The sequence below is a fragment of the Macaca nemestrina genome, chromosome 7 (assembly GCF_043159975.1).
Source record: "Macaca nemestrina isolate mMacNem1 chromosome 7, mMacNem.hap1, whole genome shotgun sequence".
Lineage (NCBI taxonomy): Eukaryota > Metazoa > Chordata > Mammalia > Primates > Cercopithecidae > Macaca > Macaca nemestrina.
Window position 1 is genome coordinate 146,744,936 of NC_092131.1, and position 26,005 is coordinate 146,770,940.

Genomic DNA, 26,005 nt, shown 5'->3' on the forward strand with positions numbered 1-26,005 from the left:
TTGGGAGGCCGAGGTGGGCGGATTACGAGGTCAGGAGATCGAGACCATCCTGGCTAACACTATGAAGCCCCGTCTCTACTAAAAATACAAAATATTGGCCAGGTGCGGTGGCTCACGCCTGTAATCCCAGCACTTTTGGGAGGCCGAGGCGGGTGGATCACGAGGTCAGGAAATTGAGACCATCCTGGCTAACACCGTGAAACCCCGTCTCTACTAACAATACAAAAAATAAGCGGGGCCTGGTGGCCGGCGCCTGTAGTCCCAGCTACTGGGGAGGCTGAGGCAGGAGAATCGCTTGAACCTGGGAGGCGGAAGTTGCGGTGAGCCAAGACTGCGGCAGTGCACTCCAGCCTGGGTGACAGAGTGAGACTCCGTCTCATTAAAAAAGAAAAACAAAAAAAAAAACACCAAAATATTAGCCGGCGTGGTGGTGGTCGTAGTGGCGGACACCTGTAGTCCCAGCTACTCAGGAGGCTGAGGCAGGAGAATGGCGTGAACCCAGGAGGCGGAGCTTGCAGTGAGCCGAGATTGCGCCACTGCACGCCAGCCTGGGCGACAGAGCCAGACTCTCTCTCAAAAAAAAAAAAAAAGGAAAAGAAAAATGACAGTATACTGATAAACAGAAATATACTTACTCTAGGTTTTAATGGACTTATCTATAATTTTCCCATTTGTTTTTAGGGTATTGTAAGCCTCACTTGTTTTCTTAATAAAAGTTTTAGGCCGGGTGTGGTGGCTCACGCTTGTAATCCCAGCACTTTGGGAGGCCAAGGAGAAGGCGAATCACCCCAGGTCGGGAGTTCGAGACCAGCCTGACCAACATAGACTCCCGTCTCTACTAAAAATATCAAATTAGCCGGGCTTGGTGGCACATGCCTGTAATCCCAGCTACTCAGGAGGCTGAGGCAGGAGAATTGCTTGAACCCGGGAGGCGGAGGTTATGGTGAACAGAGATCGTGCCATTGCACTCCAGCCTGGGCAACAAGAGCAAAACTCTGGCTCAAAAAAAAAAAAAACATTTTTTTAAAAAATTTGAGACGGAATTAAAATTTTTTATTAAAAATTAAATAAAAAATTTAATTAAAAATTAATTTTAAAAAAATTGTTTTTTTTACTCTCAGTTAAGGTTCAGGTAGTTATGTTTAGAAAACATTAACAGAAAAAACAAGTTTGCCTTTTCTGCGTTAAAGTTTCAAAATTTTTTTTTTTTTTTTTTTTTTTTTTTTTTGAGACGGAGTCTCGCTGTGTCACCCAGGCTGGAGTGCAGTGGCGCGATCTCGGCTCACTGCAAGCTCCGCCTCCCGGGTTCACGCCATTCTCCTGCCTCAGCCTCCCGAGTAGCTGGGACTACAGGCGCCCACAACCGCGCCCGGCTAATTTTTTTTTTGTATTTTTAGTAGAGATGGGGTTTCACCGTGGTCTCGATCTCCTGACCTTGTGATCCGCCCGCCTCGGCCTCCCAAAGTGCTGGGATTACAGGCGTGAGCCACCGCGCCCGGCCAAAGTTTCAAAATTTAAAAACATCTGTATCATTTGAGATTGAGATGATTTTTCTTTTTAAAATCTTCAGTGACTTTTCTATTTTTAACTTGTTTTCTTCAAAGGATTAGATCAACTCCCATAGCAACTTCTCCTTCAAGGATAATTAACAATACAGGAGCAAGGCAGCTATGGTAGTCTTACCTGTGAGTCTGCAGGGTGGAGTATCACAGCAGACCTCTCTGGCACTTAGTCAAGTCTGTCATTGGGGTGTTCTGTACTGGACATTATGTCCCAGAGTAAATCGCATTTGTACTTTTATCTCTCTTCTATATCTGCTTTCCAGGATCTACTCTTTTTTGCTAATGTCTCTTACACGTGTTCCTTTTCCTTTCCCATTACCACCGTTCTGATTTGGGCCGGAATTGGTTTCCCCAGCAGTTACTAATCCAACTCTAACTTTGCTTTAGCCTCTACCATTCTCCTGCCACTATAGACAACCTCAGAGTGTTGCATCCAGAATTCTCTTTAGGGCTCATCTTAAATGCTGCTTTGTCATGAATTCTTTTGATTTTTGCTGTCTTGAGTTACGTACATCAAGAGAATGCAGACCTTTCAGTTGTGTGTGTCAGCAGACTATAGTGGGGACATAGGGAAAGAATCACCCTGGTCGTTAACTTTGTTTTGCTAATTAAGACACAAAGAGAAATTGTATGATCCACTGTTATTAATGAAGAGACAGTCTGACATCAAAGTAGGAAAGATAACCTCAGAATAAAAAGATAGTCTAAAATTGTATAAGGAGAGTATTCATTAGCCCTATAGGTTGATTTAATCCATGTCATTAAAGCTTTAAACAGTTTTAGTTTATATTGCCATAATAAGTACTTATTTGCATATGGCTGTTTCTCTGAATACGTTGTAAGTTTGAATTTTTGATTTTTTTTTTGTTTGTTTTTTTTTTTTTTTGAGATGGAGTTTTGCTCTTGTTGCCCAGGCTGGAGTGCAATGATACAATCTTGGCTCACTGCAACCTCTGCCTCCTGGGTTCAAGCGATTCTCTTGCCTCACCCTCCTGAGTAGCTGGGATTACAGGCGCCTGCCACCTTGCCCAGCTGTGAATTTGAATTTTTTATATCCTACAACACCTAACAAAGTGCCTTGTCTAGAGTAGTTCCATAAATGTTAAGCCAAAACAAATTACTATAGAAATAACTAAATTTAGACCCTTATTCTCTGGGATTCAAATTTATTGCTTGAGTTCATAAAATAGGGCATTCCGCTTTTGGGCTGACCTGACTTAGAATTTAAACCTGAGACTCCATTCTGCCATTTTCCTGCCATGGGCCTTTGTGGGTTAAATTGAACAAAAGCTTGTCTGATTAGATATTGTTCCCTTGGAGTATGGCAGCATCTGAGACTTTTAATAATGGAAGAAGCATTTGCATGTAGTCAAATCTAGCTTTGAGGAGCTAATAGGCAAATAACTGAAAGATTATCACTTTTCCCCAGGGGTCAGATATAGAACTGTTAAATTCTGTGACAGCCGCTGACAGCTGTGAGCCCACCCCAGAATGTTCATCTTTAGAGCAAGAGGAACTTCAAGCATTGCAGATAGAGCAGGGAGGTAAGTTGTTCACAAATTCTGATTTTTTTTTTTTTTTTAGTAGAGTATATGAATGATATTATGAGTCTCGCCTTCTTTCCAGGTGGGTGGCCTTTCTGGCTAATCTTAAGTGGTCATTGGAGGATTAGAACTTACAGTATAGGCCAGGCACAGTGGCTCACACCTGTAATCCCAGCACTTTGGGAGGCTGAGGTGGACAGATCATTTGAGGTCAGGAGTTCAAGACCAGCCTGGCCAACATGGTGAAACCCTGTCTGTACTGAAAATACAAAAAATTAGCCGGGTGTGGTGGCGGGCACCTGTAATCATAGCTACTCCGAAGGCTGAGGCAGGAGAATCGCTTGAACCTGGGAGGCGGAGGTTGCAGTGAGCCGAGATTGCGCTACTGCACTGCAGCGTGGGCAACAGAGCTAGACTCCATCTCAAAAAAAAAAAAAAAAACTTCAGTGTGGATTTAATGAAGGCCCACAGAACCCAGAGCCAACAGCCTGCCCCATGGGTTTATTTGCAGCTGTAGTATGTTTTTGAGCTTTCAGATACACTTTGTTGCTACGGAGGTAACCGGTGACCAAAAAAAAGTGTTTCATGGTTTAACGTGAATTTGTTTGGTAGTTTCTATTACTTATCATTTGCTTGGTAGTTTGTATTTACTTGTCATTATTAAAGTTAAGAAAAAAATTATTCATTTATCACAAGAGATTTACTAATCTCTTTTCCAGTTATCATGTTATGGAGTTACAGACATACCTCTCATTTTATTCTGCTTTGCTTTATTGTACTTCGCAGATACTGCATTTTTTACAGATTGAAGTTTGTGGCAACCCTGTGTTGAGCAAGTCTGTTAATGCCATTTTTCCAATAGCATATGCTCACTTCATGTCTGTCACATTTTTATACTTATAATATTTCATTTATTTTTATTTTATTGAATTGAATTGAATTGAATTGAATTGACGGAGTTTCACTCTTGTTTCCCATGCTGGAGTGCAATGGTATGATCTCGGCTCACTGCAACCTCCACCTCTTGGGTTCAAGTGATCCTCCTGCCTCAGCCTCTCAGCTGGAATTGCAGGCATGTGCCACTGTGCACAGCTAATTTTGTGTTTTTAATAGAGACGGGGTTTCATCGTGTTGGTTAGCCTGGTCTTGAACTCCTGACCTCAGGTGATCCACCCATGTCAACTTCCCAAAGTGCTGAGATTACAGGCGTGAGCAACTGTGCCTGGCCTGTAATTGTCATATTTCAAACATTTTCATTATTATTATATCTGTTACGGTGATCTGTGATCAGTGATCTTTGATGTTACTATTATAATTCCTTTGGGACACCATGAACCGTGCCTATGAAAGGCAGTGAACTTAATAAATGTGTGTGTTCTGACTGCTCTACTGACTTGCTGTTCCCCCATCTCTCTTCCTCTCCTTGAGCCTCCCTGTTCCTGGAGACACAACAATATTGAAATCAGGCCAATTAATAACCTACAGTGGCCTCCAGGTGTTCAGGTGAAAGGAAGAGTTGAGTGTCTCTCACTTCAAATCAAAAGCTAGAAATGATTAAGCTTATTTGAGGAAGGCGGAAGGCATGTTGAAAGCTAAGTTGAAAGCTAAGTCTCTTGGACTAGATAGTTAGCCAAGTTGTGATTGCAAAGGAAAAGCTCTTGAAGGAAATTAAAAGTCCTTAGTGAACACATGAATGATAGGGAAACCATATAACCTTATTGTTGACATGGAGAAAGTTTTAGTGGTCTTGGTAGAAGATTGAACCAGCCACAAAATTCCCTTAAGTCACAACTTAATCCAGAACTAGGTCCTTCCTAACTCTCTCAAGTCTGTGAAGGCTGAGAATGGTTAAGAAGCTTTAGGAAGAAAGGCTGAAGCTAGCTGATGTTGATTCATGAGGTTTAAGGAAAGAAGCTATGTCCATAACATAAAAGTGCAAGGTGAAGTAGCAAGTGCTGATGTAGAAGGCGCATCAAGTTATCCAAGAGATCTAACTGACATAATGGATGAAGGTGGCTACCCCAACCAGCAGATTTTCAGTGTAGATGAAACAGCCTTCTATTGGAAGAAGATGCCATCTAGGACTTTCCTAACTAGAGAGAAGTCGGTATCTGTTTCTAGGCTTTAATGAACAAGCTCACTTTCTTGTTAGAGACAAATGTAGCTGGTGACTTTAAGGTGAAGCTAGTGTTCACTTACCATGCCTTGAGAAATCCTAGGGCCTTTAAAAAATATGCTGCATCTACTCTGCCTGTGCTCTGTAAATGGAACAACAAAGCCTAGGTGACAGCCATGTGTTTACAACATGGTTTACTGAAGATTTTAAGCTGAGTGTTGAGACCTGCTGCTCAGAACAAAAATATTCCTTTCAAAATACTAGACGTTGTATAGTAATACGTGGTCAGTCACCCAAGGGCTCTGATGGAGATGTACAAGGAGATTCATGTTGCTTTGTTTCCTGCTAACACAACATCCAATCTGTAGTCCATGGATCAAAGACTAATTTTGACTTTTAGCTTGTATTATTTAATAAATGAATTTTGTAAGGCTGTAGCTGCTGTAGATAGTGATTGCTCTGATGGATCTGGGCAATGTGTGTAAATTGAAAATCATCAGGAAAGAATTCACCATTCTAGATGCCATTAAGAACAATTGTGATTTGTGGGAAAAGGTCAAAAATATCAACATTCACAGGAGTTTGGAAGAAGTTGATTTTAACCGTCATGACTTTGAGTGGTTCAAGACTTTAATGGAAGAAGGAACTGCAGATGTGGTAGAAGTAGCAAGAGAATTGGAATTAGAAGTGGATCCTGGCTGGGTGTGGTGGCTCGTGCCTGTAATCCCAGCACTTTGGGAGGCCGAGGTGGGCAGATCATGAGGTCAAGAGATGGAGACCATCCTGGCTAACTGGATGAAATCCCATCTCTACTAAAAATACAATTAGCTGGGCGTGGTGGCAGGCGCCTGTAGTCCCAGCTACTCGTGAGGCTCAGGCAGTAGAGTGACGTGAACCCGGGAGGCGGAGCTTGCAGGGAGCCGAGATCACGCCACTGCACTGTAGCCTGGGCAACAGAGCGAGACTTCGGCTCAAAAAAAAAAAAAAAAGTGGATCCTGAAAATGTGATCCAATTGCTGTAATCTCATGATAAACTTGAACAGGTGAGGAGTTGCTTCTTATGGATGAGCAAAGAAAGTCGTTTCTTGAGATGCAATCTGCTCTTGGTGAAGATGCTGTGAATATTGTTGAAATGACAACAAAGGATTTAGAATATTACACAAACTTAGTTAATAAAGCAGTGGCAGGGTTTGAGAAGATTCACTCCAAGTTTGAAAGTTGTTCTACTGTGGACAGAGTGCTATCAAACAGCATTGCATGCTACAGAGAAATCTTTCATGAGAGAAGAGTCAATCCATGTGGGAAACTTCAGTGTTGTTATACTTTAAGAAATTGCAGTCGAGACTATCCTGGCTAACACGGTGAAACCCCGTCTCTACTAAAAATACAAAAACAAAATTAGCCGGGCGTGGTGGCGGGCACCTGTCGTCCCAGCTGCTCGGGAGGTTGAGGCAGGAGAATGGTGTGAACCCGGGAGGCAGAGCTTGCAGTGAGCGGAGATCACGCCACTGCACGCCAGCCTGGGCGACAGAGCGAGACTCTGTCTCAAAAAAAAAAAAAAAAAAAAGAAATTGCCGTAGCTACTCTAGCCTTCAGCAGCTACCACAGTGGTCAGTCAGCAGCCATCACCTTTGAAGTAAGAGCTTCCACTAGCAACAGTATTAAGATTCACTGAAGGCTCAGATGATCACTAGCACTTTTTAGCAATAATGTATTTTTAAGTGAAGGTATGTACAGTTTTTTAGACATGATGTGTTTGCACACTTAATAGACTACAGTATAGTGTAAACCTAACTTTTACATGGACAGGGAAACCAAAAAATTCATGTGACTTGCTTTATTGCATTGGCTTGAAACTGAACTTGCAGTATATCTGAGATATGCCTGTACTCTGGTTCCAATTTGATAAAATGGAATTTGACTACTGTATTGCATCTGTATTATGTATACTTCCTGTGGGATTTGATGCACAGATTATTTATATAGAGAAATAGGACTCCTGAACAATTGCTGCATACACTTATGTTCATATTTAAATTACCTCATTAACTTTTTAGTATTACAGTAAAATGCATACAGAACATTTCCCCTCAGGAGAAAAAAGTGGATGTGTCAAGTCCAGAAATAGAAGAGATTATACCTGTTAACTTTTTTAAGCCTACATGTTGATTACTACTCTCATTTGAAAAGTGATTCTCAGCTTTTGTGTGTCAGAGATCCTTTTGAGAATCTGAAAGCTATGGACAGTTTCTTCCAAGAAATGCATTTATTTGAATATGTTAAAGAAAAGTTCTTTTTTGTTTGAGACAGAGCCTCGCACTATCACCCAGGCTGGAGTGCAGTGGCGCGATGATCTCAGCTCACTGCAACCTCTGCCTCCCAGGTTCAAGCCTCAGAGTCCCGAGTAGCTTGGATTACGGGTGCCCGCCATCACACCCAGTTAGGGGTTTTTTTTTTTTTTTTTGTATTTTTAGTAGAGATGGGGTTTCACCATGTTGGCCAGTTTGGTTTCGAACTCCTGACCTCCTGATCAGTCTGCCTCAGCCTCCCAAAGTGCTGGGATTACAGGCATGAGCCACTGTGCCTGGCCTAATTTTTTTGTATTTTTAACAGAGATGGAGTTTCACTATGTTGGTCAGGCTGCTCTTGAACTCCTGACCTTGTGGTCTGCCCGCCTCAGCCTCCCAAAGTGCTGGGATTACAGGCATGAGTCACTGCGCCCGATCCCAGTACCCCAGCCCAGTACTGTGGCAGAATCGTACCTCCAAATTAATACATTTTCTTTTGGGGCTATATAATGCTGAAAAATAATTCCCCCCCCCCCCCGTTCTTTACAGGACTTAAATTACAGAAGAAATGCATGTTCATGATAGGGAAAAAATAATAGTAAGCAAAAGAAATTTAAAATGGCCTATAATTCTTTTATCTTGAAGTAATTACTATTGATATTTGGTATACTTTGCTCATAAATTGATATATTATTTTTAACTTTTCTTAATATTTTATGCTCTTTTTTTTTGAGACAGAGTTTCACTCTTGTTGCCCAAGCTGCAGTGCAATGGCGTGATCTCGGCTCACTGCAACCTCCACCTCCCGGGTTCAAGTGATTCTCCTGCCTTAGCCTCTTGAGTAGCTGGGATTACAGGCGTGCACCACTACAGCCGGCTAATTTTTTGTATTTTTAGTAGAAATGGGGTTTCACCATGTTAGCCAGGCTGGTCTCGAACTCCTGACCTCAGGCGATCCACCTGCATTGGCCTCCCAAAGTCCTGGGATTACAGGTGTGAGCCACTGTGCCTGACCTTTATGCTCTTTTTCATTAAAAATATATTGTGAGGTCATCATTCTGTTTGTACATATTTTCTTTGAGGAGATTCTTATAAAATACTTCTTCTGTAGTGACATTTCGTTTTTCTGTGTTTTGAGTTCTTTCTTTTTTAAAAAAATTGCTGGTAGAAATGATCTCACTATATTGCCCAGGCTGGTTTTGAACTCCTGGCTTTAAGTAATTCTCCCATGTGGGCCTACCAAAGTGCTTTGATTACATCATGAGCCACTGTGCCTGGACTCCCCTCTCTCCAACTTTTTTTTGAGACGTGGTCACACTCTGTTGCCCAGGCTGGAGTACAGTGGCATGATCATGGCTCAGTGCAGCCTCAACTCCTAGGCTCAAGTAATCCTCCTGCCTCAGCCTTCTGAGTAGCTAGGACTATAGGCACATACCCCCATGCCCAAATAATTTTTTAATTTTTATTTTTGTAGAGACAGGGTCTTGCTGTGTTGCCCAGACTGGTCTTGAACTTGTAGGCTCAAGCAGTCCTCCAGCCTTGGCCTCCCAAAAGTGCTAGGGTTACAGGTATGAGTCACTGCACCCAGCCTGAGTCCTTTTTATAGTTTATGTTTTCTTGTAAAGCATTTAGACACACACACACGCACACACACGTACATATACTTATATACTTTTATAAATAATAGTTTGAAGCCATGGTTTTTATTCTTACGGTAGCAGGCATTGACAGCCATTCGAATGGTCTTTAGGAACTTTGAATAAACTTTTAAGAATGCAGGAAATGTATCACTAGGTACTAATGATAGATTTTTTCATATTAGGTATTAAGAAACACACTGGATCAAGTAATTTGGCAATGTAAGGTAGAGGTTTTATTTACTTAGTCAAGGTAGTTTTGATTTGAGTTCTTAATAAGTCTTGTGGCTGGGCACGGTGTCTCATGCCTGTAATCCCAGCACTTTGGGAGACCAAGGTGGGCAGATAGCTTGAGGTCTGGAGTTCGAGACCAGCCTGGGCAACATGGCGAAACCCCATCTGTACTAAAAATACAAAATTTAGCCGTGGCATATGCCTGTAATCCCAGTTGCTGAGGAGGCTGAGGCAGGAGAATCACTTGAACCCAGGAGGCAGAGTTTGCAGTGAGCCAAGATAATGCTACTGCGCTCCAGCGTGGGCAACAGAGTTCCCAGACTCTGTCTCAAAAAAAGAAAAAAAAAATAGCTTAAATAATTGCATTTTCTTATCTAAATTATCACCTGATAATTTCAAATAAAATTTATTAGCAACAGTGGAGTGACTTCTATAATTGTATGTGACATTTCATTAAATCTACTCTAACATATTAGGAAGAAATTTTTTTTTTTTTTGAAGGCAGAGTCTCGCTCTGTCACCCAGGCTGGAGTGCAGTGGTGCGATCTCGGCTCACTGCGAGCTCCGCCTCCCGGGTTCATGCCATTCTCCTGCCTCAGCCTCCTGAGTAGCTGGGACTACAGGCACCCGCCACCACGCCTGGCTAATTTTTTGTGTCTTTAGTAGAGACGGGGTTTCACCGTGTTAGCCAGGATGGTCTTGATCTCATGACCTCGTGATCCGCCCGTCTTGGCCTCCCAAAGAGCTGGGATTACAGGCATGAGCAACTGCACCCGGCAGGAAGATATTTTTATCTACCCAGATTATATGTTGGCTGCAGAAAGTCTATAGAGAGTTTTAAATTAAGAAATAATTATATTGATCTTTGCTTTGTATCAGAAAGCAGCGAAAATGGCACAGTGCTTATGGAAGAAACTGCTTATCCAGCTTTGGAGGAAACCAGCTCAACAATTGAGGTAAACTTGTATTTTACTCTATGGATATATGTTAAATAGTATCCTTAGAGTACTAATTAAAGCCTCTAACTCTATTTATGCATTCTATTCCTATTTTGAATTATAAGCAATTTTGACTTCTAAGTTAGATGTCTTAGAAGACATCTAAGCAAAGTAATTTCTTGGTATTGTGTTAAAGATCTATCTTTTCACCTCTAATATAATTCTCTTTGGAAGTAGATTGCATTCTTGAATTATATTGAACAATTAAGCTGTTAGGTTTCACGTCTAAAACGATGGTTCGTTTTAAAATTTGGTAACAACCTAAGACTTGTCCTTTGGGGTTTTACCTGACTTCTATATAAAACTAGATAGCTAGATGATCATTTTACATGGTGTTTTAGTCTGTTTGTACTGATCTGACAAAATACCTGAGACTGGATGATTTATAAAGAACAGAAATTTATTTCTCACAGTTACAGAGGCTGGGAAGTTTAAGATCAAAGCGTGGACAACCTCAGTGTCTGCTGATGGCATGCTATCTTGTTTCCAAATGGCGTCTTGTTGCTACATCTCTAAGAGGAGATGAGCGAAAAAAGGCTGGATGCTGCATGAAGCCTGTTTTATAAAGACCTTGATCATATTCCCAGGGGAGATCCCTTATAACTCAGTCACCTCCTAAACGTCCCACTTCTTAGTACTATCACACTGGCGATTACATTCCAGCCTAGGAATTTTTGGGGACACCTTCAGACACATTCAGTACAAGATACAGCTGTTGAAGTTTATTACATACATAACCCAGAAAGTTTAGTGAGTCTTTTTTGGGCTCCCACGCTACAGAGTTGTGCTCGAATAGACCCATGGAACTCGTGAGAGAAATGAACTCTTTTTTCTGTGGTTATTGAGGAGCAAAGGTGGGCTTCTCAGCTTCTGCAGCCCACTAGGAGAACGCGGTGGTCTGATCTAATTCTGAGAGTTGTCAAGGGATCTGATAGTGTTCTCAAGCTATATGATGAGCCTACTATTGCGTAATTCTTTACTAATGGGAGGAATTGTATCTTTTATTTTAACTCAGATTACTATAATACTTAGCACTGTTGTATTCTTCGAGAATATAAGGCCCTGAAATCATTGTTGATTTACCATCTCTAAAATTATGGTTCTTCAGGCAGAGGAAGAAAAGATACCTGAAGACGGTATCTATATTGGAACTGCCAGTGATGATTCTGATATTGTTACCCTTGAGCCACCTAAGTTAGAAGAAATTGGAAATCAAGAAGTTGTCATTGTTGAAGAAGCACAGAGTTCAGAAGACTTTAACATGGGCTCTTCCTCTAGCAGCCAGTATACTTTCTGTCAGCCAGAAACTGGTAAGAATACACTGATAAGAGACATAAAGACATGTACGACCACATTTTATATAAGGGCTTTTTTTCTACCCCTAATAATTTAGTCTCTAGTTTTGAATATGTTTGGGTAAAACTCAAGACTATTTTGTGTGTGAAATCTATTAATACCTAGTGTTTTCCTGGACTGTTCTGGAGCATAGCAATCTTTTGCTATAACAGTAACCATCTTTTGCCATTAAATAGAAGGCAAAATTCCTTCAGTGAGATTTTTTAAAAATCACAAATGCTCCAAAATTCATTTGGTGCTTTTTAGATTGGGAGATTGGGGATGTTAATATTTTTGCTTGCAGTAGTATACATTTTGTATTATAGAAATAGTGAAAGAAAAATTCTTATTAAAGTCTCTTCAAATATATTCAATTATTAATCATGCAACAAACATTTATTGAGTACCTACCATATGCCAGACAGTGTTCAAGGTGCTGTCAATACAGCTAGTCTTCCAAAGCTCCTGACCTTCAGAGCTTTTGTTTTAGATTCTGTGATGAAAATGTCACTAGTGTTAAGTCACATTTTTAGTGCAATCAATACCCGTTGTACAGACAGACTCATTCAGAGATTAAAGTGTGAGTTGCTTGATTTCTTTCCACTATGCTTCAGCTCAGTTTTAGCAGTGTGTATAACATCTTTTAATGTGATATAAGTATGTAAATATAAAGTTCCTGGAAATACCAGTTATTAACCCACAATTATAACTAAGGGTGAGTGATGGCAGGGACAACTTGAAACACTGCTAGTGATTGTAAAAATTTCCTAGTTTGACAGAAAAACAGGAAACGTGTAGTATCTATTTTAGGTAATTTTTTTAGATTTTACCATTCTTTAATATTTACATTTGCCAACCAGAATCAGACAATATAATTTCTGTCATTCCAGTTTAGCTAATAAAATGTCAAGTAGAGATTCTTGGCTGGGCATAGTGGCTCACACCAGTAATTCCAGCACTTTGCGAGGCCGAGACAGGTGGATTACCTGAGCCCAGGAGTTTGAGACCAGCCTGGGCAGCATTGCGAGACCTCATCTCTACAAATAATAAAAAGCCAGGCATGATGGCATGCGCCTGTGTTCCCAGCCACTTGGGAGGCTGAGATGTGAGGATTGCTTGAGCCTGGGAGGTTGAGGCTGCAGTGAGCTGAGATTGCGCCACTGCGCTCCAACCTGGGTGACAGAGCAGGACCCTGTCTCAAAAATAAAAAAAAAATAGAGATTCTTGGCTATCTCATTTAATGAGAAGTTATTTTCAGCTAGTATATCAGTGGTTTGCCTATAAACATGAACTTGAAAACACTTTATCCAGCTATTTGAATATTCAGGTGACATTCTTGGTGGTCAGAGGAAAATTCAGCCTTTGTTAGAATAGCATTCATAGTATATTTATTTAGGGAGGGATATTGTAATTGATTTTAGAATCCTTGTTGGTCATCAAATTTTATTATTTTTTTAAACTCTGGAATTTGTGTTGTATTCAGGTAGTTTTTTTTTTTTTTTTTGCCCCCTTCCTTTCTTGCCTCTGGTTTAATTCCATAATGTTCATGGCCCAGAAAAGTCAAATTGAAGCTGGAGTATTACAGAATGGTCAGATATATAAGAAACTGACATAGACATAAAAGAAATTACATACTGTTGCCGGGCATGGTGGCTCATGCCTGTAATCCCAGCACCATCTCAAAAAAAGAAAGAAATTACATATTGTTAACTTTTTTCAGGAAGTTGCATACTTGTAAGCTCATTCTTCTTTTGTCTTTCTGAATTCTGACTTCTTGAGATTTTTGTAGACTGAGTTAAGAGGAATATTTGATTAATTATCTTTTTACCCATTGTTATTCCTCCTAAAGATATTGTTTCAATAAACCAAATGTTTAAAGACGAAATTTTGGACTATACTGAAAACACTACATATAAACCAGTTGCCAAGAGTTTTTGTTTTGGGGCTGTGCACGTTGGCTCATGCCTGTAATCCCTGCACTTTGGGAGGCTGAGGCAGGCAGATCACCTGAGGTAAGGAGTTTGAGACCAGCCTGACCAACATGGTGAAAACCCTTCTCTACTAAAAATACAAAAATTAGCCAGGTGCCTATAATTCCAGCTACTTGGGACTAACTGCCTGTGGTAGCGCGGGCCTGTAATCCCAACTACTCTGGAGGCTGAGGCAGGAGAATCTCTTGAACCCAGGAGGCGGAGGTTGCAGTGAGCCAAGATTGCGCCATTGCACTCTAGCCTGGGCAATAGAGGGAGACTCTGTCTCAAAAAAAAAAAAGAGTTTTTGTTTTTCCCTTTTGGTTTGTTAATTTTGTGCTATAGCCATTGCTTAATTGTGTTTTTTCCTTTCCCTTTCTTCATCCTTAAAGATTTCAACTTCAGTTTTTTCTTCTCCTGACTTACATTCTTGTGGCAGTGTAGGTTTTGTTGGGTTAAGAACACTACGTGCTTCCTCTATATGAACTCTCTTTCCTGACAAAAAGCAAAGTTGGTAGTGTAGAGTTTGTATTGTGTATGTTTTTAAGAAGGCATGATTATTATATTTTAATTTAGTACGATAGCAATGTTAAGTGATAATTAAGTATTTTTAATTCTTTTTTTCTTTTTAGTCTTTATAATATAGCTTTATGCATCTTTTTTTCCTGTTTATTCACAAAAGAAAGGTGGTGGGAGAAGCTGTGGAAGATTCCTGAGTGCATATGGGGATGGGATGATCAGCTGAAACACCATGTTCCTAGCCAACTCACTTTCCAAGGTGGTGTGACTAACTCTGACCAGCTTCTCTAGAGCTGAGTGTGCCTAGTCACATTTACTATTTACCGAGTGCTTTAAAGATACCTGTTGTCATCTGTGATACTCTAAACAGGTGTTCAGAATCTCTTGTAAAGGCACTGGCCAAGCTTATTGCATGCCTTTGCATTGCTTGCATCTATGGGCCAAATTAAGCTTTTTTAAAAGAAGTTAAAAATCAAAATATTTTAGCTATTATATGTATGGGTTAAAAAAGTTGGAAGCATTAGATAAGGACATGAATATATTAATATGGGTTAAGCTGTTTTGTTAGAATATGTAATGAAGGCAATGTTAATGTAGAATTGAACATTTGTTTAAAGAAGTTTTACAGATGGTTTGTTTCTACATTTACCTATCTTAATTTTATGTCAGAAAACCTGACTTAAATACTCTAACCATGATCATGAATGCCTTTGTATTATGTAATGCTTTGTTTAAGTCTTCCTTTCTTTCTCTTTGTCCAAGAAATATAACCTCACACCTGAGGCGACGGCATCTTTGAAAAACTAGTGATCAAGAATAACCAGATATACATGATGGGCATAAGGGTCATGACCAAAAAGATCTCTCAGTGGCATCTGTATCACTAAATATTAGGAATATTCATTCATTTCAGTAGTGCCTTCTGTCTTTGTGTTTATTGTTGTAAGTGTGAAAGTGAACTGAATCCTCCGTGATCCATCTCTGAAAAATATTGCCTAACCTAAATCACCAGCTTTCCTGTGGCATGGATATCCTGTCTTCTGAAGAACTGTTTTTGCTTTTCTGGAGCATGAATGTTTGTTGTTTTAGAGCTCTTTGTATTCAAGTTCATATTTTATCCTTCCTTTTAGTGCTTTTCCTCTAAGTAGCTTGTGGAAATTTTTCTGAGTAATCGAAGCTTCTGTGTCAACATACAGTTTGTTGATATATGGAACCGTGTTAAGAAATTAATGCATTCGGAAAAAACTGAAGGTGATTTTTCCAGGGAATTTGTTTCCTGGACTTAGGATTTCTTGTGCAGATTTTTCCCACCAGTTTGCTTTTCTCTACTATTATTTTCATATAGGACCAGCACCAGAATAGTCCTTAATATCGGAGATAGCTGTTGTGTCACTTCCTCATGCTGACATATTTACTAGAGGGTAAAATTAATAACCTTCTAGTAAGAGTGGCAGTCGAAGGGAAGGACTCATCTGACTTCTGGAAACCTATGTTAAAATAGAATGCTTTGAACCTTGATCGTGGGCTAATCAGGTTAGAAATGAAACTAGAGACCAGATACACCCAAGGAAACTTGGTAGTTATTTTACTTTATAAGTCACAGGAAATGCTTGTGTACTTTCCTGTGTTCCTTAAACAGTTGCACTTCAATTACCTCTTTGAAACTGAATGAAGAGACAGAGAGTATTGTTTTCTCTTTCCAGAAATAATACTTGTTTATACCTGTAATAGCAATGAAATTTTGTTTCTTTTGAGACAGAGTTATGCTGTGTCTCCCAGTCTGGAGTACAGTGGCAGGATCTCGGCTCACTGCAACCTCCACCTCCTGGGTTCAAGTGATTCTCCTGCCTCAGCCTCCCAAGTAGCTGGGACTATAGGTGCACTACCACACCCGGTTAATTTTTGTATTTTTAGTAGATAAGGGGTTTCGCCATGTTGGCCAGACTGATCTTGAACTCCTGACCTCAGGTGATCTGCCCGCCTCGGCCTCCCAAAGTGCTGGGATTACAGGCGTGAGCCACCGCTCCTGGCCAACCGTGAAACTTGAGGCTATGAGAATGAAGGATTATTCTAATAGTGTGAACTATAAGGCGAGGAGGGTTAAAAAAAACCGGAGATAGGCTCTCAACGCACAAATGAATATGATTAACAGATTCTTGTGTATCACATTTGAAATGCTTTATGTTTTGGCTTTATGTAGATGAGTTGAAAACCTGTGTTTTTGTTTATGTTGTTTGGTTTTTGTTTTTGGCTATCTCGTGTAAAAAGGCATGTAAGGGATGGCATTGATTATTCTAAATAATTTTTACTGGGAAAGCATTTCCAAGATATTGAATAGCTAAATGTCAACTTTTTTCTTAATAGTATTTTCATCTCAGCCTAGTGACGATGAATCAAGTAGTGATGAAACCAGTAACCAGCCCAGCCCTGCCTTTAGACGACGCCGTGCTAGGAAGAAGACTGTTTCTACTTCAGAATCTGAAGACCGGCTAGTTGCTGAACAAGAAACCGAACCTTCTAAGGAGTTGAGTAAACGTCAGTTCAGTAGTGGTCTCAATAAGTGTGTTATACTTGCTTTGGTGATTGCAGTCAGCATGGGATTTGGACATTTCTATGGTAAGTATTCAAAAATGTGTAACCTGATGGGATAGTGTAGAGGCACTTAAGAGTGAGGAATCCTGGGATGTGTTTTCAGTGCCATTATTAAATATATGGCCTTGAAAACTTGAAGCCTGTTTGAGCCTCAGTTTTCTCATTCGGGAAGTGGGTGCTGCCTATCTCACAAAGGTTTTTATTTAAATAAGGTAGTAGTTATTAATAAATGTAAAGATAATAACCACATATATTTGTGACTCTTTTAAAGTTAAAAGATGGAAGATTAAAAATCTGAAATGCTCACCATGAGGGAAATCATTTACATTTAGAATCATAGTTAAACTAAGTTGAAGTGTGAGTTTATTAGGAAGATTATTTAAATCGCAGTTGAAATAGTTACATTTGAAATGTAGAAATAGTAAGTGTTCATTATTTCTACTTTGAGGTTTCATGTAAGTATCATACTTTGTAACTTTCATTGTTGTTTCTGTGATTCACATGAATTGAGAGGTTTTCATCTTTATTCTTATACTTTGCTCTTTATTATGATTGATACTATTTATATATGTTGATCATCTTATCAATTCAAAGCCTTTAAATGCCTTTTGGGTGAGAAGAGGAAGGTATTCCATTGGTGTTACTTTACTTTCTCATTTAGGAGCCTCACCCATTGAACCTCTCTCTTTTTTTTTTTTGGAGACGGAGTCCCACTCTGTCGCCCAGGCTGGAGTGCAGTGGCACCATCTTGGCTCACTGCAAATTCCACCCCTAGGGTTCTAGCAATTCTCCTACCTCAGCCTCCCGAGTAGCTGGGTAACAGGCGCCTGCCACCATGCCTGGCTAATTATTTTGTATTTGTAGTAGAGATGGGGTTTTGCCATGTTGGCCAGGCTGGTCTGAAACTTTTTTTTTTTTGTTTTTTTGAGACAGAGTCTCACTCTGTCGCCCAGGCTGGAGTCCAGTGGTGCGACCTCGGCTCACTGCGGCCTCCATCTCTGGGTTCGAGCAATTCTCCTGCCTCAACCTCCTGAGTAGCTGGGTTTACAGGTGCCCGCCACCATGCCTGGCTAATTGTTTTGTGTTTTTAGTAGAGACGGGGTTTTACCATCTTGGCCAGGCTGGTCTTGATCTCCTGACCTTGTGATGCACCTGCCTTGGCCTCCCAAAGTGTTGGGATTACAGGCGTGAGCCACTGTGCCCGGCCAATCTTGAACTCTTGACCTAAGGTGCTCCACCTGCCTCAGCCTCCCAAAGTGCTGAGATTACAGGCATGAGCCACCACACCTGGCCTGAATCTCTTATTTAAGGTATGTATTTGTACAATGACTGGAGTATTTGAAACCTGAACTTTGACTCTCTTTGCTGTATTGGAATTTGGGGTAGAGACACTTTAAAAGGAAATGTCTTAGATCCTGTCAAATTCTCGAATTTTAGCTTCCTTTATATTAACTACTTTTAGATTTTTTTGCCTGCATAATCCACAGTCTAACTTTCATTTTGCTAGTTCCTTCGAAAAATGTATTTCTTATGCAAAGATTGAAGAATTACATGTATCCTATGTGGATTTGTGGAAAAGGTTTATTATTCAACATAGCGTAATGTTAGAATAGACTTAATGAAGACAATACCTGTTTAAAGTCAGAGCTTGCAAGATGTGTTTCTTGTATTTATATTAATAAAAATATGTATTTAGATTTCTGATGGATGCCTGTTTGAATTTAATACTGAGATACTGTTATTTGTATCCTTTCTTGAAATTTGTTGTAATAAGATTTGATTGGAAATATATATTTACCTTTATAGACTAGCTGAAACAAATTAATTGATATGTATTTGAGTATGATTTTCCCTCCACAGGTAAGCATGAGAGTAACAAAGGAGAAGATCTTATCTTAATCTTTTTTTCTTCAAAAAAAATTGGATAGTGATTTAAAGTGTTAATCAAAATTGCGTTAAAACTTCACTATTTACATGACCTTTGAATATTTTGTAGAAAGGTCATTTTACAGGAGTGCTTTCAAAATGAGAAGTTACTTCTCTGTTATGTAGGATTTTGGTTATTAGTAAAATTTACCTTAATAGTTAATTAATAAAACATTGTCCTTTACTTCATATTAGCCTTTTCAGAATATGAAAAGCCTGGATAATATATTATGAAGTAGGCCTTATAGTCATGAGATTAGTTTAATTAACATATAAGACCTAACCTAGATGACTTTTCCAAATCACTACTTAAAAGACATCACTTTTTTTTTTGAGACAGAGTTTTGCTCTTGTGGCCCAGGCTGGAGTGCTGTGCATGATCTCGGCTCACTGCAACCTTCGCTTCCTGGGTTCAAGTGATTCTCCTGCCTCAGCCTCCGGAGTATCTGGGATTACAGACATGTGCCACCATGCCCAGCTAATTTTGTATTTTTAGTAGAGATGGGGTTTCTCCACATTGGTCAGGCTGGTCTTGACCTCCCGGCCTCAGGTGATCTGCCCACCTTGGCCTCCCAAAGGGCTGGGATTACAGGTGTGAGCCACCGCACCTGGCAAGACATCACATTTTTTAATTTTAGCACTGATCTCAACATTCTTTGGAGTTGATTTCAGAGCCATTTTGAATTTCCCATTCACCGTGAAGTTGGTCATTGTATCCCATAGTCATTCATTCACTTTATAATTTTGTTTTTTTTTTTGAGACAGAGTCTTGCTCTGTTGCCCAGGCTGGAATGCAGTGGTGCAATCTTGGCTCACTGCAACCTCTGTCTCCCAGGTTCAAGCGATTCTCCTGTCTCAGCCTCCCAAGTAGCTGTGATTATAGGCGCCCACCAGCACGCCTGGCTAATTTTTGTATTTTTTGTAGAGATGAGGTTTTGCCCTGTTGGCCAGGTTGATCTTGAACTCCTGACCTCAAGTGATCTGCCTGCCTCAGCCTCCCAAAGTGCTGGGATTATAGGCATGAGCCACTGTGCCTGGCCCGCTTTATAATAATTTAACAATACCATACTACTAATTGGATCATTCTGCATTTGTCAGCCTTGGTGCCATACAAATTTGAATTGGCAGATTTACACTGCAGGGAAGAGAAAGCTAGCATGACTAAGGATAGTGAAGCAGTATACTCCAGTGTACTCCATCTGAAAATGCTTTCAGAAGTTTTATTAAAAAGTTTCATGAATGAAGCAGTCTTTCTTCTTACATTTACTTGTGACTATCAACATTCCAAATCATCAATGGAGTTCAATTGATTTAGTTTTCTCCTTGAGTTGCTTGAAGTATTGATAGACTACCTGGCTCTTCGGCAGACTATTATATAACAAGATATCTAGATGCTAAGTTATAGAGCACAGAATGAATTACAGCTCAAAGCATACACTTACTGAATTATCCCAGAGGTGGTAAGATTTTTCTTTTTTTTTAAATAGTTCAATTCATTTATTTCAACCGACGTTTATTGGCTGGTGATACAATTGCTCCTCAAGGAGAAATGATTTGAACAGGAGAAGATTTTTTAAAATATTTTTTTAAATAGGAGATTTGTACTCCAAGATTCTTCTGTGCTGTAGTCAAAAGTGATGTGCCCTTGAATGGACTCTGAATGTCCTTCAACACAATAGACATGGCCAAGGAAAAGAAACCTAAAGAAAAGAAACCCCGGCAAGACTGTAGGTCTAAGAGGCATGGCCAAGGTGTTGAGTGTAAGTGTATGTAACAGACAAACTTCTGCATTTGGGGCTATTCTCGGAGTCACCTTGTTTTTTTGTTTTTTGTTTTTGTTTTTTTCACTTAACATTAAATTCATTCAGCAAATATTCGTTGAGCTCCTACTGCATATCAGGGACTGGTGAAGAAATAGAGGTGGTAAGATTTAAATTGTGTCTAATCATAGTAAGTTTATGATAGACTCAAGGAAGGTAGAACATTCCAGCAATAGAGAATCTGATAACCTGAGGAAGAAGTAATCTTGGGTTTGGGAGCAGTGAAAAGACTGCCCGGACTATAGCAGAGTAGGTATTTAGAAATAATGGAGTGGGTGGGGTGCTGTTATAGTCATCCCTTGATGTCCATGAGGGATGGGTTCCAGGAGGCACCCATACCAAAATCCATACAAACTAAAGTCCCTTGACGGCGGACCTCACATACATGAAAAGTCACCTCTCCATATACGTGGAGTTTGCATCCTGCCATTGGATTTTGCATCCTGCCATGTAGTTCAAACTCACGTTGCTCAAGGGTCAACTGTATATTGTAAAACATCTTGGAATCGATAGGAAAGTTTGATTTATTGAGTAACCTGCTACAGGTTAGAGAAAAAGAGTGCCGGAACGTTTTGCTGGTGTGGAAAAAGTGGTATGGGAAAATGTAGAATAGTTGTTAGGAGTTCTGTAATCTGGATATTTGGTGAGGAGGACCTTGACGATTGGAATAACAGTGGGAATGGAATAAGGGATATTGAAGGAATAATGGAAAATAATGGCAGTTTATTAAATTGTAGGATATGTGCTAGCTGCTTCACTTTTGGAGTTGGGGTTACTGGGGAAGTTTTGCCAGATGATAAATAGATGGTAAGCACAGTTTGGTTTGGTTTGGGGCAGGTGTTGAGGTTTGATTTTTTTTTTTTTCCCCCCACCCTACAAAGAGGCCCCCTACGCAGCTGGATGCGTTGATTAGAAGCTCTAATGAGAAGTTAAGACTAGATCTGTAGATTGGAATTCTTAATAGGAGTGATAGAGCAAAATCTGACAGTGGTGCAACATGGTACAATAGGCAGCATTTGTAGACATGACTAGGCCAAAGATTGTATCTTGAGGATAACACTTTAGGCAGCCGAAGGTGCAGGAAAAACCCCCAAGTGATTAGTCAGTAATACTGTAAAAGGCCACATTAAGACAGTAATCAAGCATATGCTATATTATACTATCTTGAATTCAGACCTCAACACAGTTTTAGATTATTTTCCAGTGGGCAAAGGAATGAATCTTCTTAGCAGTTTGAAATAGAAATTGCAGAAGTTTTCTGTTACTCTGGGAACTATAGATAAATTTCCTTCAACATTTGAAAAAATCTGGGATTCTTCTGAGTAGTTTTGAAACAAGCTTGCCATGCTTCTATAAATTGGGAAATCTAAAGAGAGGAAATGAATTCTAACACAGAATACCATAGCTAGAATATGTAACCGTTATCTGTAAATTGGCAAAAGTTGTTTTTAGTGTTTTTCAAGATGTATTGAAGACATTTAAAATAATTTTTATAGCAGTAAGGGAAGAAATAGTGATCATTGCATCCTTTCTTTGTAAAATTCTATAGTATCTATACTTAGTAGATGTAATGTTAAGGTAGCTAACTGCATTTTGCCTTATTTTTGATTTCGTGGTTTTTTCCCCCCATACATGAAGCATGTGAACAGCATGTCTGAGTAAAGTAACATTTTGATTTTTAGGGTGAAAATATGAAGAATCCTAGTTGGTTTAAGATTCTTTTTTTGAGACAGAGTTTTGCTCTTGTTGCCCAGGCTGGAGTGCAGTGGCATGATCTCAGCTCACCGCAACCTCTGCCTCCCGGGTTCAAGCGATTCTCCTGCCTCAGCCTCCCGAGTGGCTGGGATTACAGGCATGTGCCACCATGCCCTGGCTAATTTTGTATTTTTAGTAGAGACAGGGTTTCTCCATGTTGGTCAGGCTGGTCTTGAACTCTTGACCTCAGGTGATCCATCTGCTTTGGCCTCCCAAAGTGCTGGGATTACAGGCGTGAGCTACCACACCTGTCCGATTCTTTTATCACCGTTGGTAGAAGGACAGTGCTACTCCAGTACAGATTTAACCATTGCAGAATTCTTAACAAATTTGGCTTTGAGAATGGTGCACAGTCACCATTAGCCAATTATTTTCTGTGCTGTACTTTTTGGGCTTTGTTGTATCCTTTAGGCAAAATATTAAAAAAAAAAAAAAAAGGTTTTCATTTTTCCTTATTGACTTCATGACCTGTGAAAAAACACCAGGGTTTGTTCATTTCTCTGTATAAAGGAGGCTGAAACACTTTTTGTACTTAAAGATAACCCCCAAAACAACAAAGCTGAGTGCCTTCAATATAGTAAGATAAGAACATTACATAAATTGTTCTCTTGGTTAGAGCCATATGGGCGGGCCTGTGTGTTTTAATACAAAAGATAGTGAACTGCTTAAATGTTCCTGGGTATATGTAAATAAATGTTTATAAAAACTGGCCTACTTGGCCTTACTTATATTACGTAAATGTTCACCATCATCTGATGAATGATCATGGGCTTTCACTTACTTATCTTAAAAAATTTTTTTTTAATTTTTAGTAGAGACGGGGTTTCACCATGTTGGCCAGGCTTGTCTTGAACTCCTGACCTCAAATGATCCACCTGCCTTGGCTCCCAAAGTGCTGGGATTACAGGCGTGAGCCACCGTGCCCAGCCTTAGTTACTTATTCTTTATGTAATCAGAATTTTTAAAGAATGGTGAAATGCTGATGATACTCTGAATAAAATGATTGTTAAGATCACATAGGTTATGGCCAGGCACAGTGGCTCACACATGTAATCCCAGCACTTTGAGAAGCCAAGGTGGGTGGATCACTTGAGGCCAGGAGTTTGAGACCAGCCTGGCCAACATGGCAAAACCCTGTCTCTACAAAAAATTAGCTGGGCATGGTGGCGCTTGCCTGTAGTCCCAGCTACTCGAGAAGCTGAGGCACGAGAATTGCTTGAACCCCAGGAGGCAGAGGTTGCAGTGAGCTGAGACCATACCAGCCTGGGCGACGGAGCGAGACTCTGTCTCAAAAAAAAAAAAAAAAAAAAAGATTACATAGCTTATATGCAGATTACCAATGTTTAAAAATAAATAAAACATTGAATGATAATAATTATGTTATATACCCTTAATAAAAATATTTATTTTAGGCACAATTCAGATTCAGAAGCGTCAACAGTTAGTCAGAAAGATACATGAAGATGAATTGAATGATATGAAGGATTATCTTTCCCAGTGTCAACAGGAACAAGAATCTTTCATTGATTATAAGGTATGTACCACTAACAAATATTTAAAATAATTGTTAGTAATTATTGTGCTTATTACTTAGAGCTTATTGTGCTTAGTAGTGCAGATTAGTAAATCAGAAATAATGCAAATCATTGTTGAATTGAATACGGGTATTTACAGTGTCCTAGTCAGTCATGAGTGCACCATATAGAGTATTTCTCTTATTCTCACAACAGGGGAATTAAGCAATTATTAACTTTCATAGGTGGGAAAGAGGTTTAGAAAGGTTAAGGGACTTTCCCAAGGTAGCAACTGGCAGAGCTAATTTGTTTTTGTTTATTTATTTATTTATTTGAGATGGAGTCTTGCTCTGTTGCCCAGGCTAGAGTGCAGTGGTGCAGCCTCAGGTCACTGCAACTTCCACCTCTTGGGTTCAAGTGATTCTTGTGCCTCGGCCTCCCAAGTAGCTGGGATTACAGGTGTGCGCCACTACGCCTGGCTAGTTTTATTGTATTTTTAGTAGAGACGGGGTTTCGCTATGTTAGCCAGGCTGGTCTCGAACTCGTGACCTCAGTCTACCCACCTCAGCCTCCTAAAGTGCTGGGATTACAGGTGTGAGCCATTGTGCCCGGCCACGGCCTTTTTTTGTTTTGTTTTGTTTTGGAGAGCTAATTTGATTCCAGGGATTTGACTTAAGAACTCTTATCCCTAGCTGCTATTTTATAGTTAACATCTTTTAAAAGTGACATTTTATATGTGTATATAGATATTTTTATTAGCATTATTTTCAGAGTGAAGCAGACATTTTCACTTGGCAGAAGGGAAAGAGGAGAGTTGTGGTTTTATAGTCTCTCTAAGATCTTCTCTTGATCAGGGGACATAGCCATTCCTTTTCATTTTTTTTTTTTTTAATTCTGATGGAAGGGAGAGCATCTTATGTTTTTCTGCCTATAACTCATCTAGATCTTGTCTCACAAGACTGTACTGTCCGTTGTGTCATTCCCCAACACCCCTGGAGGTTTATGAGGATCAGCAAAATGGCTGGTTTCCTATCTAGTTTTCCCTAGGAAGGATATAGAGAGAAACTCAGGGTAGAAAAGTAAGCTGTGTCTGGGCGTGGTGACAACCTCCCAAATTCCCAAAGTTGGTGACTTTGGGAGGCCGAGGTGGGTGGATTGTTTGAGCCCAGGAGTTCAAGACCATCCTGGCCAACATGGTGAAACTTTGTCTCTACTAAAAATACAAAAATTAGCCGGTTGTGGTGGCACATACCTGTAATCCCAGATTTTTGGAGGCTTAGTTAGGCACAAGAATTGTTTGAACCTGGGAGGCAGAGGTTACAGTGAGCTGAGATCACGCTCTTGCACTCTAGCCTGGGCCATAGAGGAAGACCATGTCTCAAAAAAAAAAAAAAAGGAAAAGGAAGAAAAGTAAGTTTTTCCTCCATTTTTCCACCCCCAATTCTCACACTTAATTTATGTATGCTTCCCTTACAGGTTATATTTCTTGAAAAGACAAAAATACTACTTTGTAACTAAATTGTATCTTTCAGGGAGGTACTTCTCCCATCCAAGTACTAACCAGGCCAGACCCTGCCTAGCTTCTGCCATCAGAGGAGATTGGGCGCATTCGGGGTGGTATGGCTGTAGACACAGGGAGGTACTTATGAAGTTAATTATAAATAGTTCAGTTTTTCCTACCTGTATTAGAAGATGCCATTTTCTTCACCACAATGTTTTCTGGTTCCATAGGATAACATTGGCTTTTGGAAAACTCACCACGCATAAATCTCTAGAGAGAATTTGTAGTTGGTTTGGGTTTGGATTTGTTTGTTTGTTTGAGATGGAGCCTCGCTGTGTGGCCCAGGCTGGAATGCAGTGGGGTGATCTCAGCTCACTGGAACTTCTGCTTCCTGGGTTCAAGTGATTCTCCTGCCTCAGTCTCCCAAGTAGCTGGGATTACAGGCTTCCTCCACTATGCCTGGCTCATTTTTTGCATTTTCAGTAGAGATGGGGTTTCATCATGTTGGCCAGGCTGGTTTTGAACTCCTGACCTCAGGTAATCTGCCTGCCTCAGCCTCCCAATGTGCTGGGATTACAGGCATGAGCCACTGCACTTAGCCTGTTTTTTTTTGTTTGTTTTTTGTTTGTTTGTTTGTTTTAAGAGGCAGAGTCTCATTCTTGTTGCCCAAGCTGGAGGGCAGTGGTGCGATCAT

At 40.0% G+C, this 26,005-nt stretch overlaps 1 protein-coding gene across 5 annotated transcripts in view; it reads left to right on the forward strand.

The window, feature by feature from the left end:
- LOC105489915 (cell cycle progression 1) overlaps positions 1-26,005 on the forward strand; it is a 50,405-nt gene that overhangs the window by 16,311 nt on the left and 8,089 nt on the right. For 4 of the 5 annotated variants that reach the window (XM_024795315.2, XM_024795317.2, XM_024795330.2 and 1 more), the window contains 6 exons: positions 2,992-3,106; positions 10,261-10,337; positions 11,488-11,689; positions 14,367-14,462; positions 16,568-16,819; positions 23,709-23,830. In XM_024795315.2, the coding sequence (XP_024651083.2) occupies positions 2,992-3,106; positions 10,261-10,337; positions 11,488-11,689; positions 14,367-14,462; positions 16,568-16,819; positions 23,709-23,830 (864 nt within the window). The remainder of the gene's footprint in view (positions 1-2,991; positions 3,107-10,260; positions 10,338-11,487; positions 11,690-14,366; positions 14,463-16,567; positions 16,820-23,708; positions 23,831-26,005) is intronic. The other variant, XM_071066809.1, reaches the window with a different exon arrangement.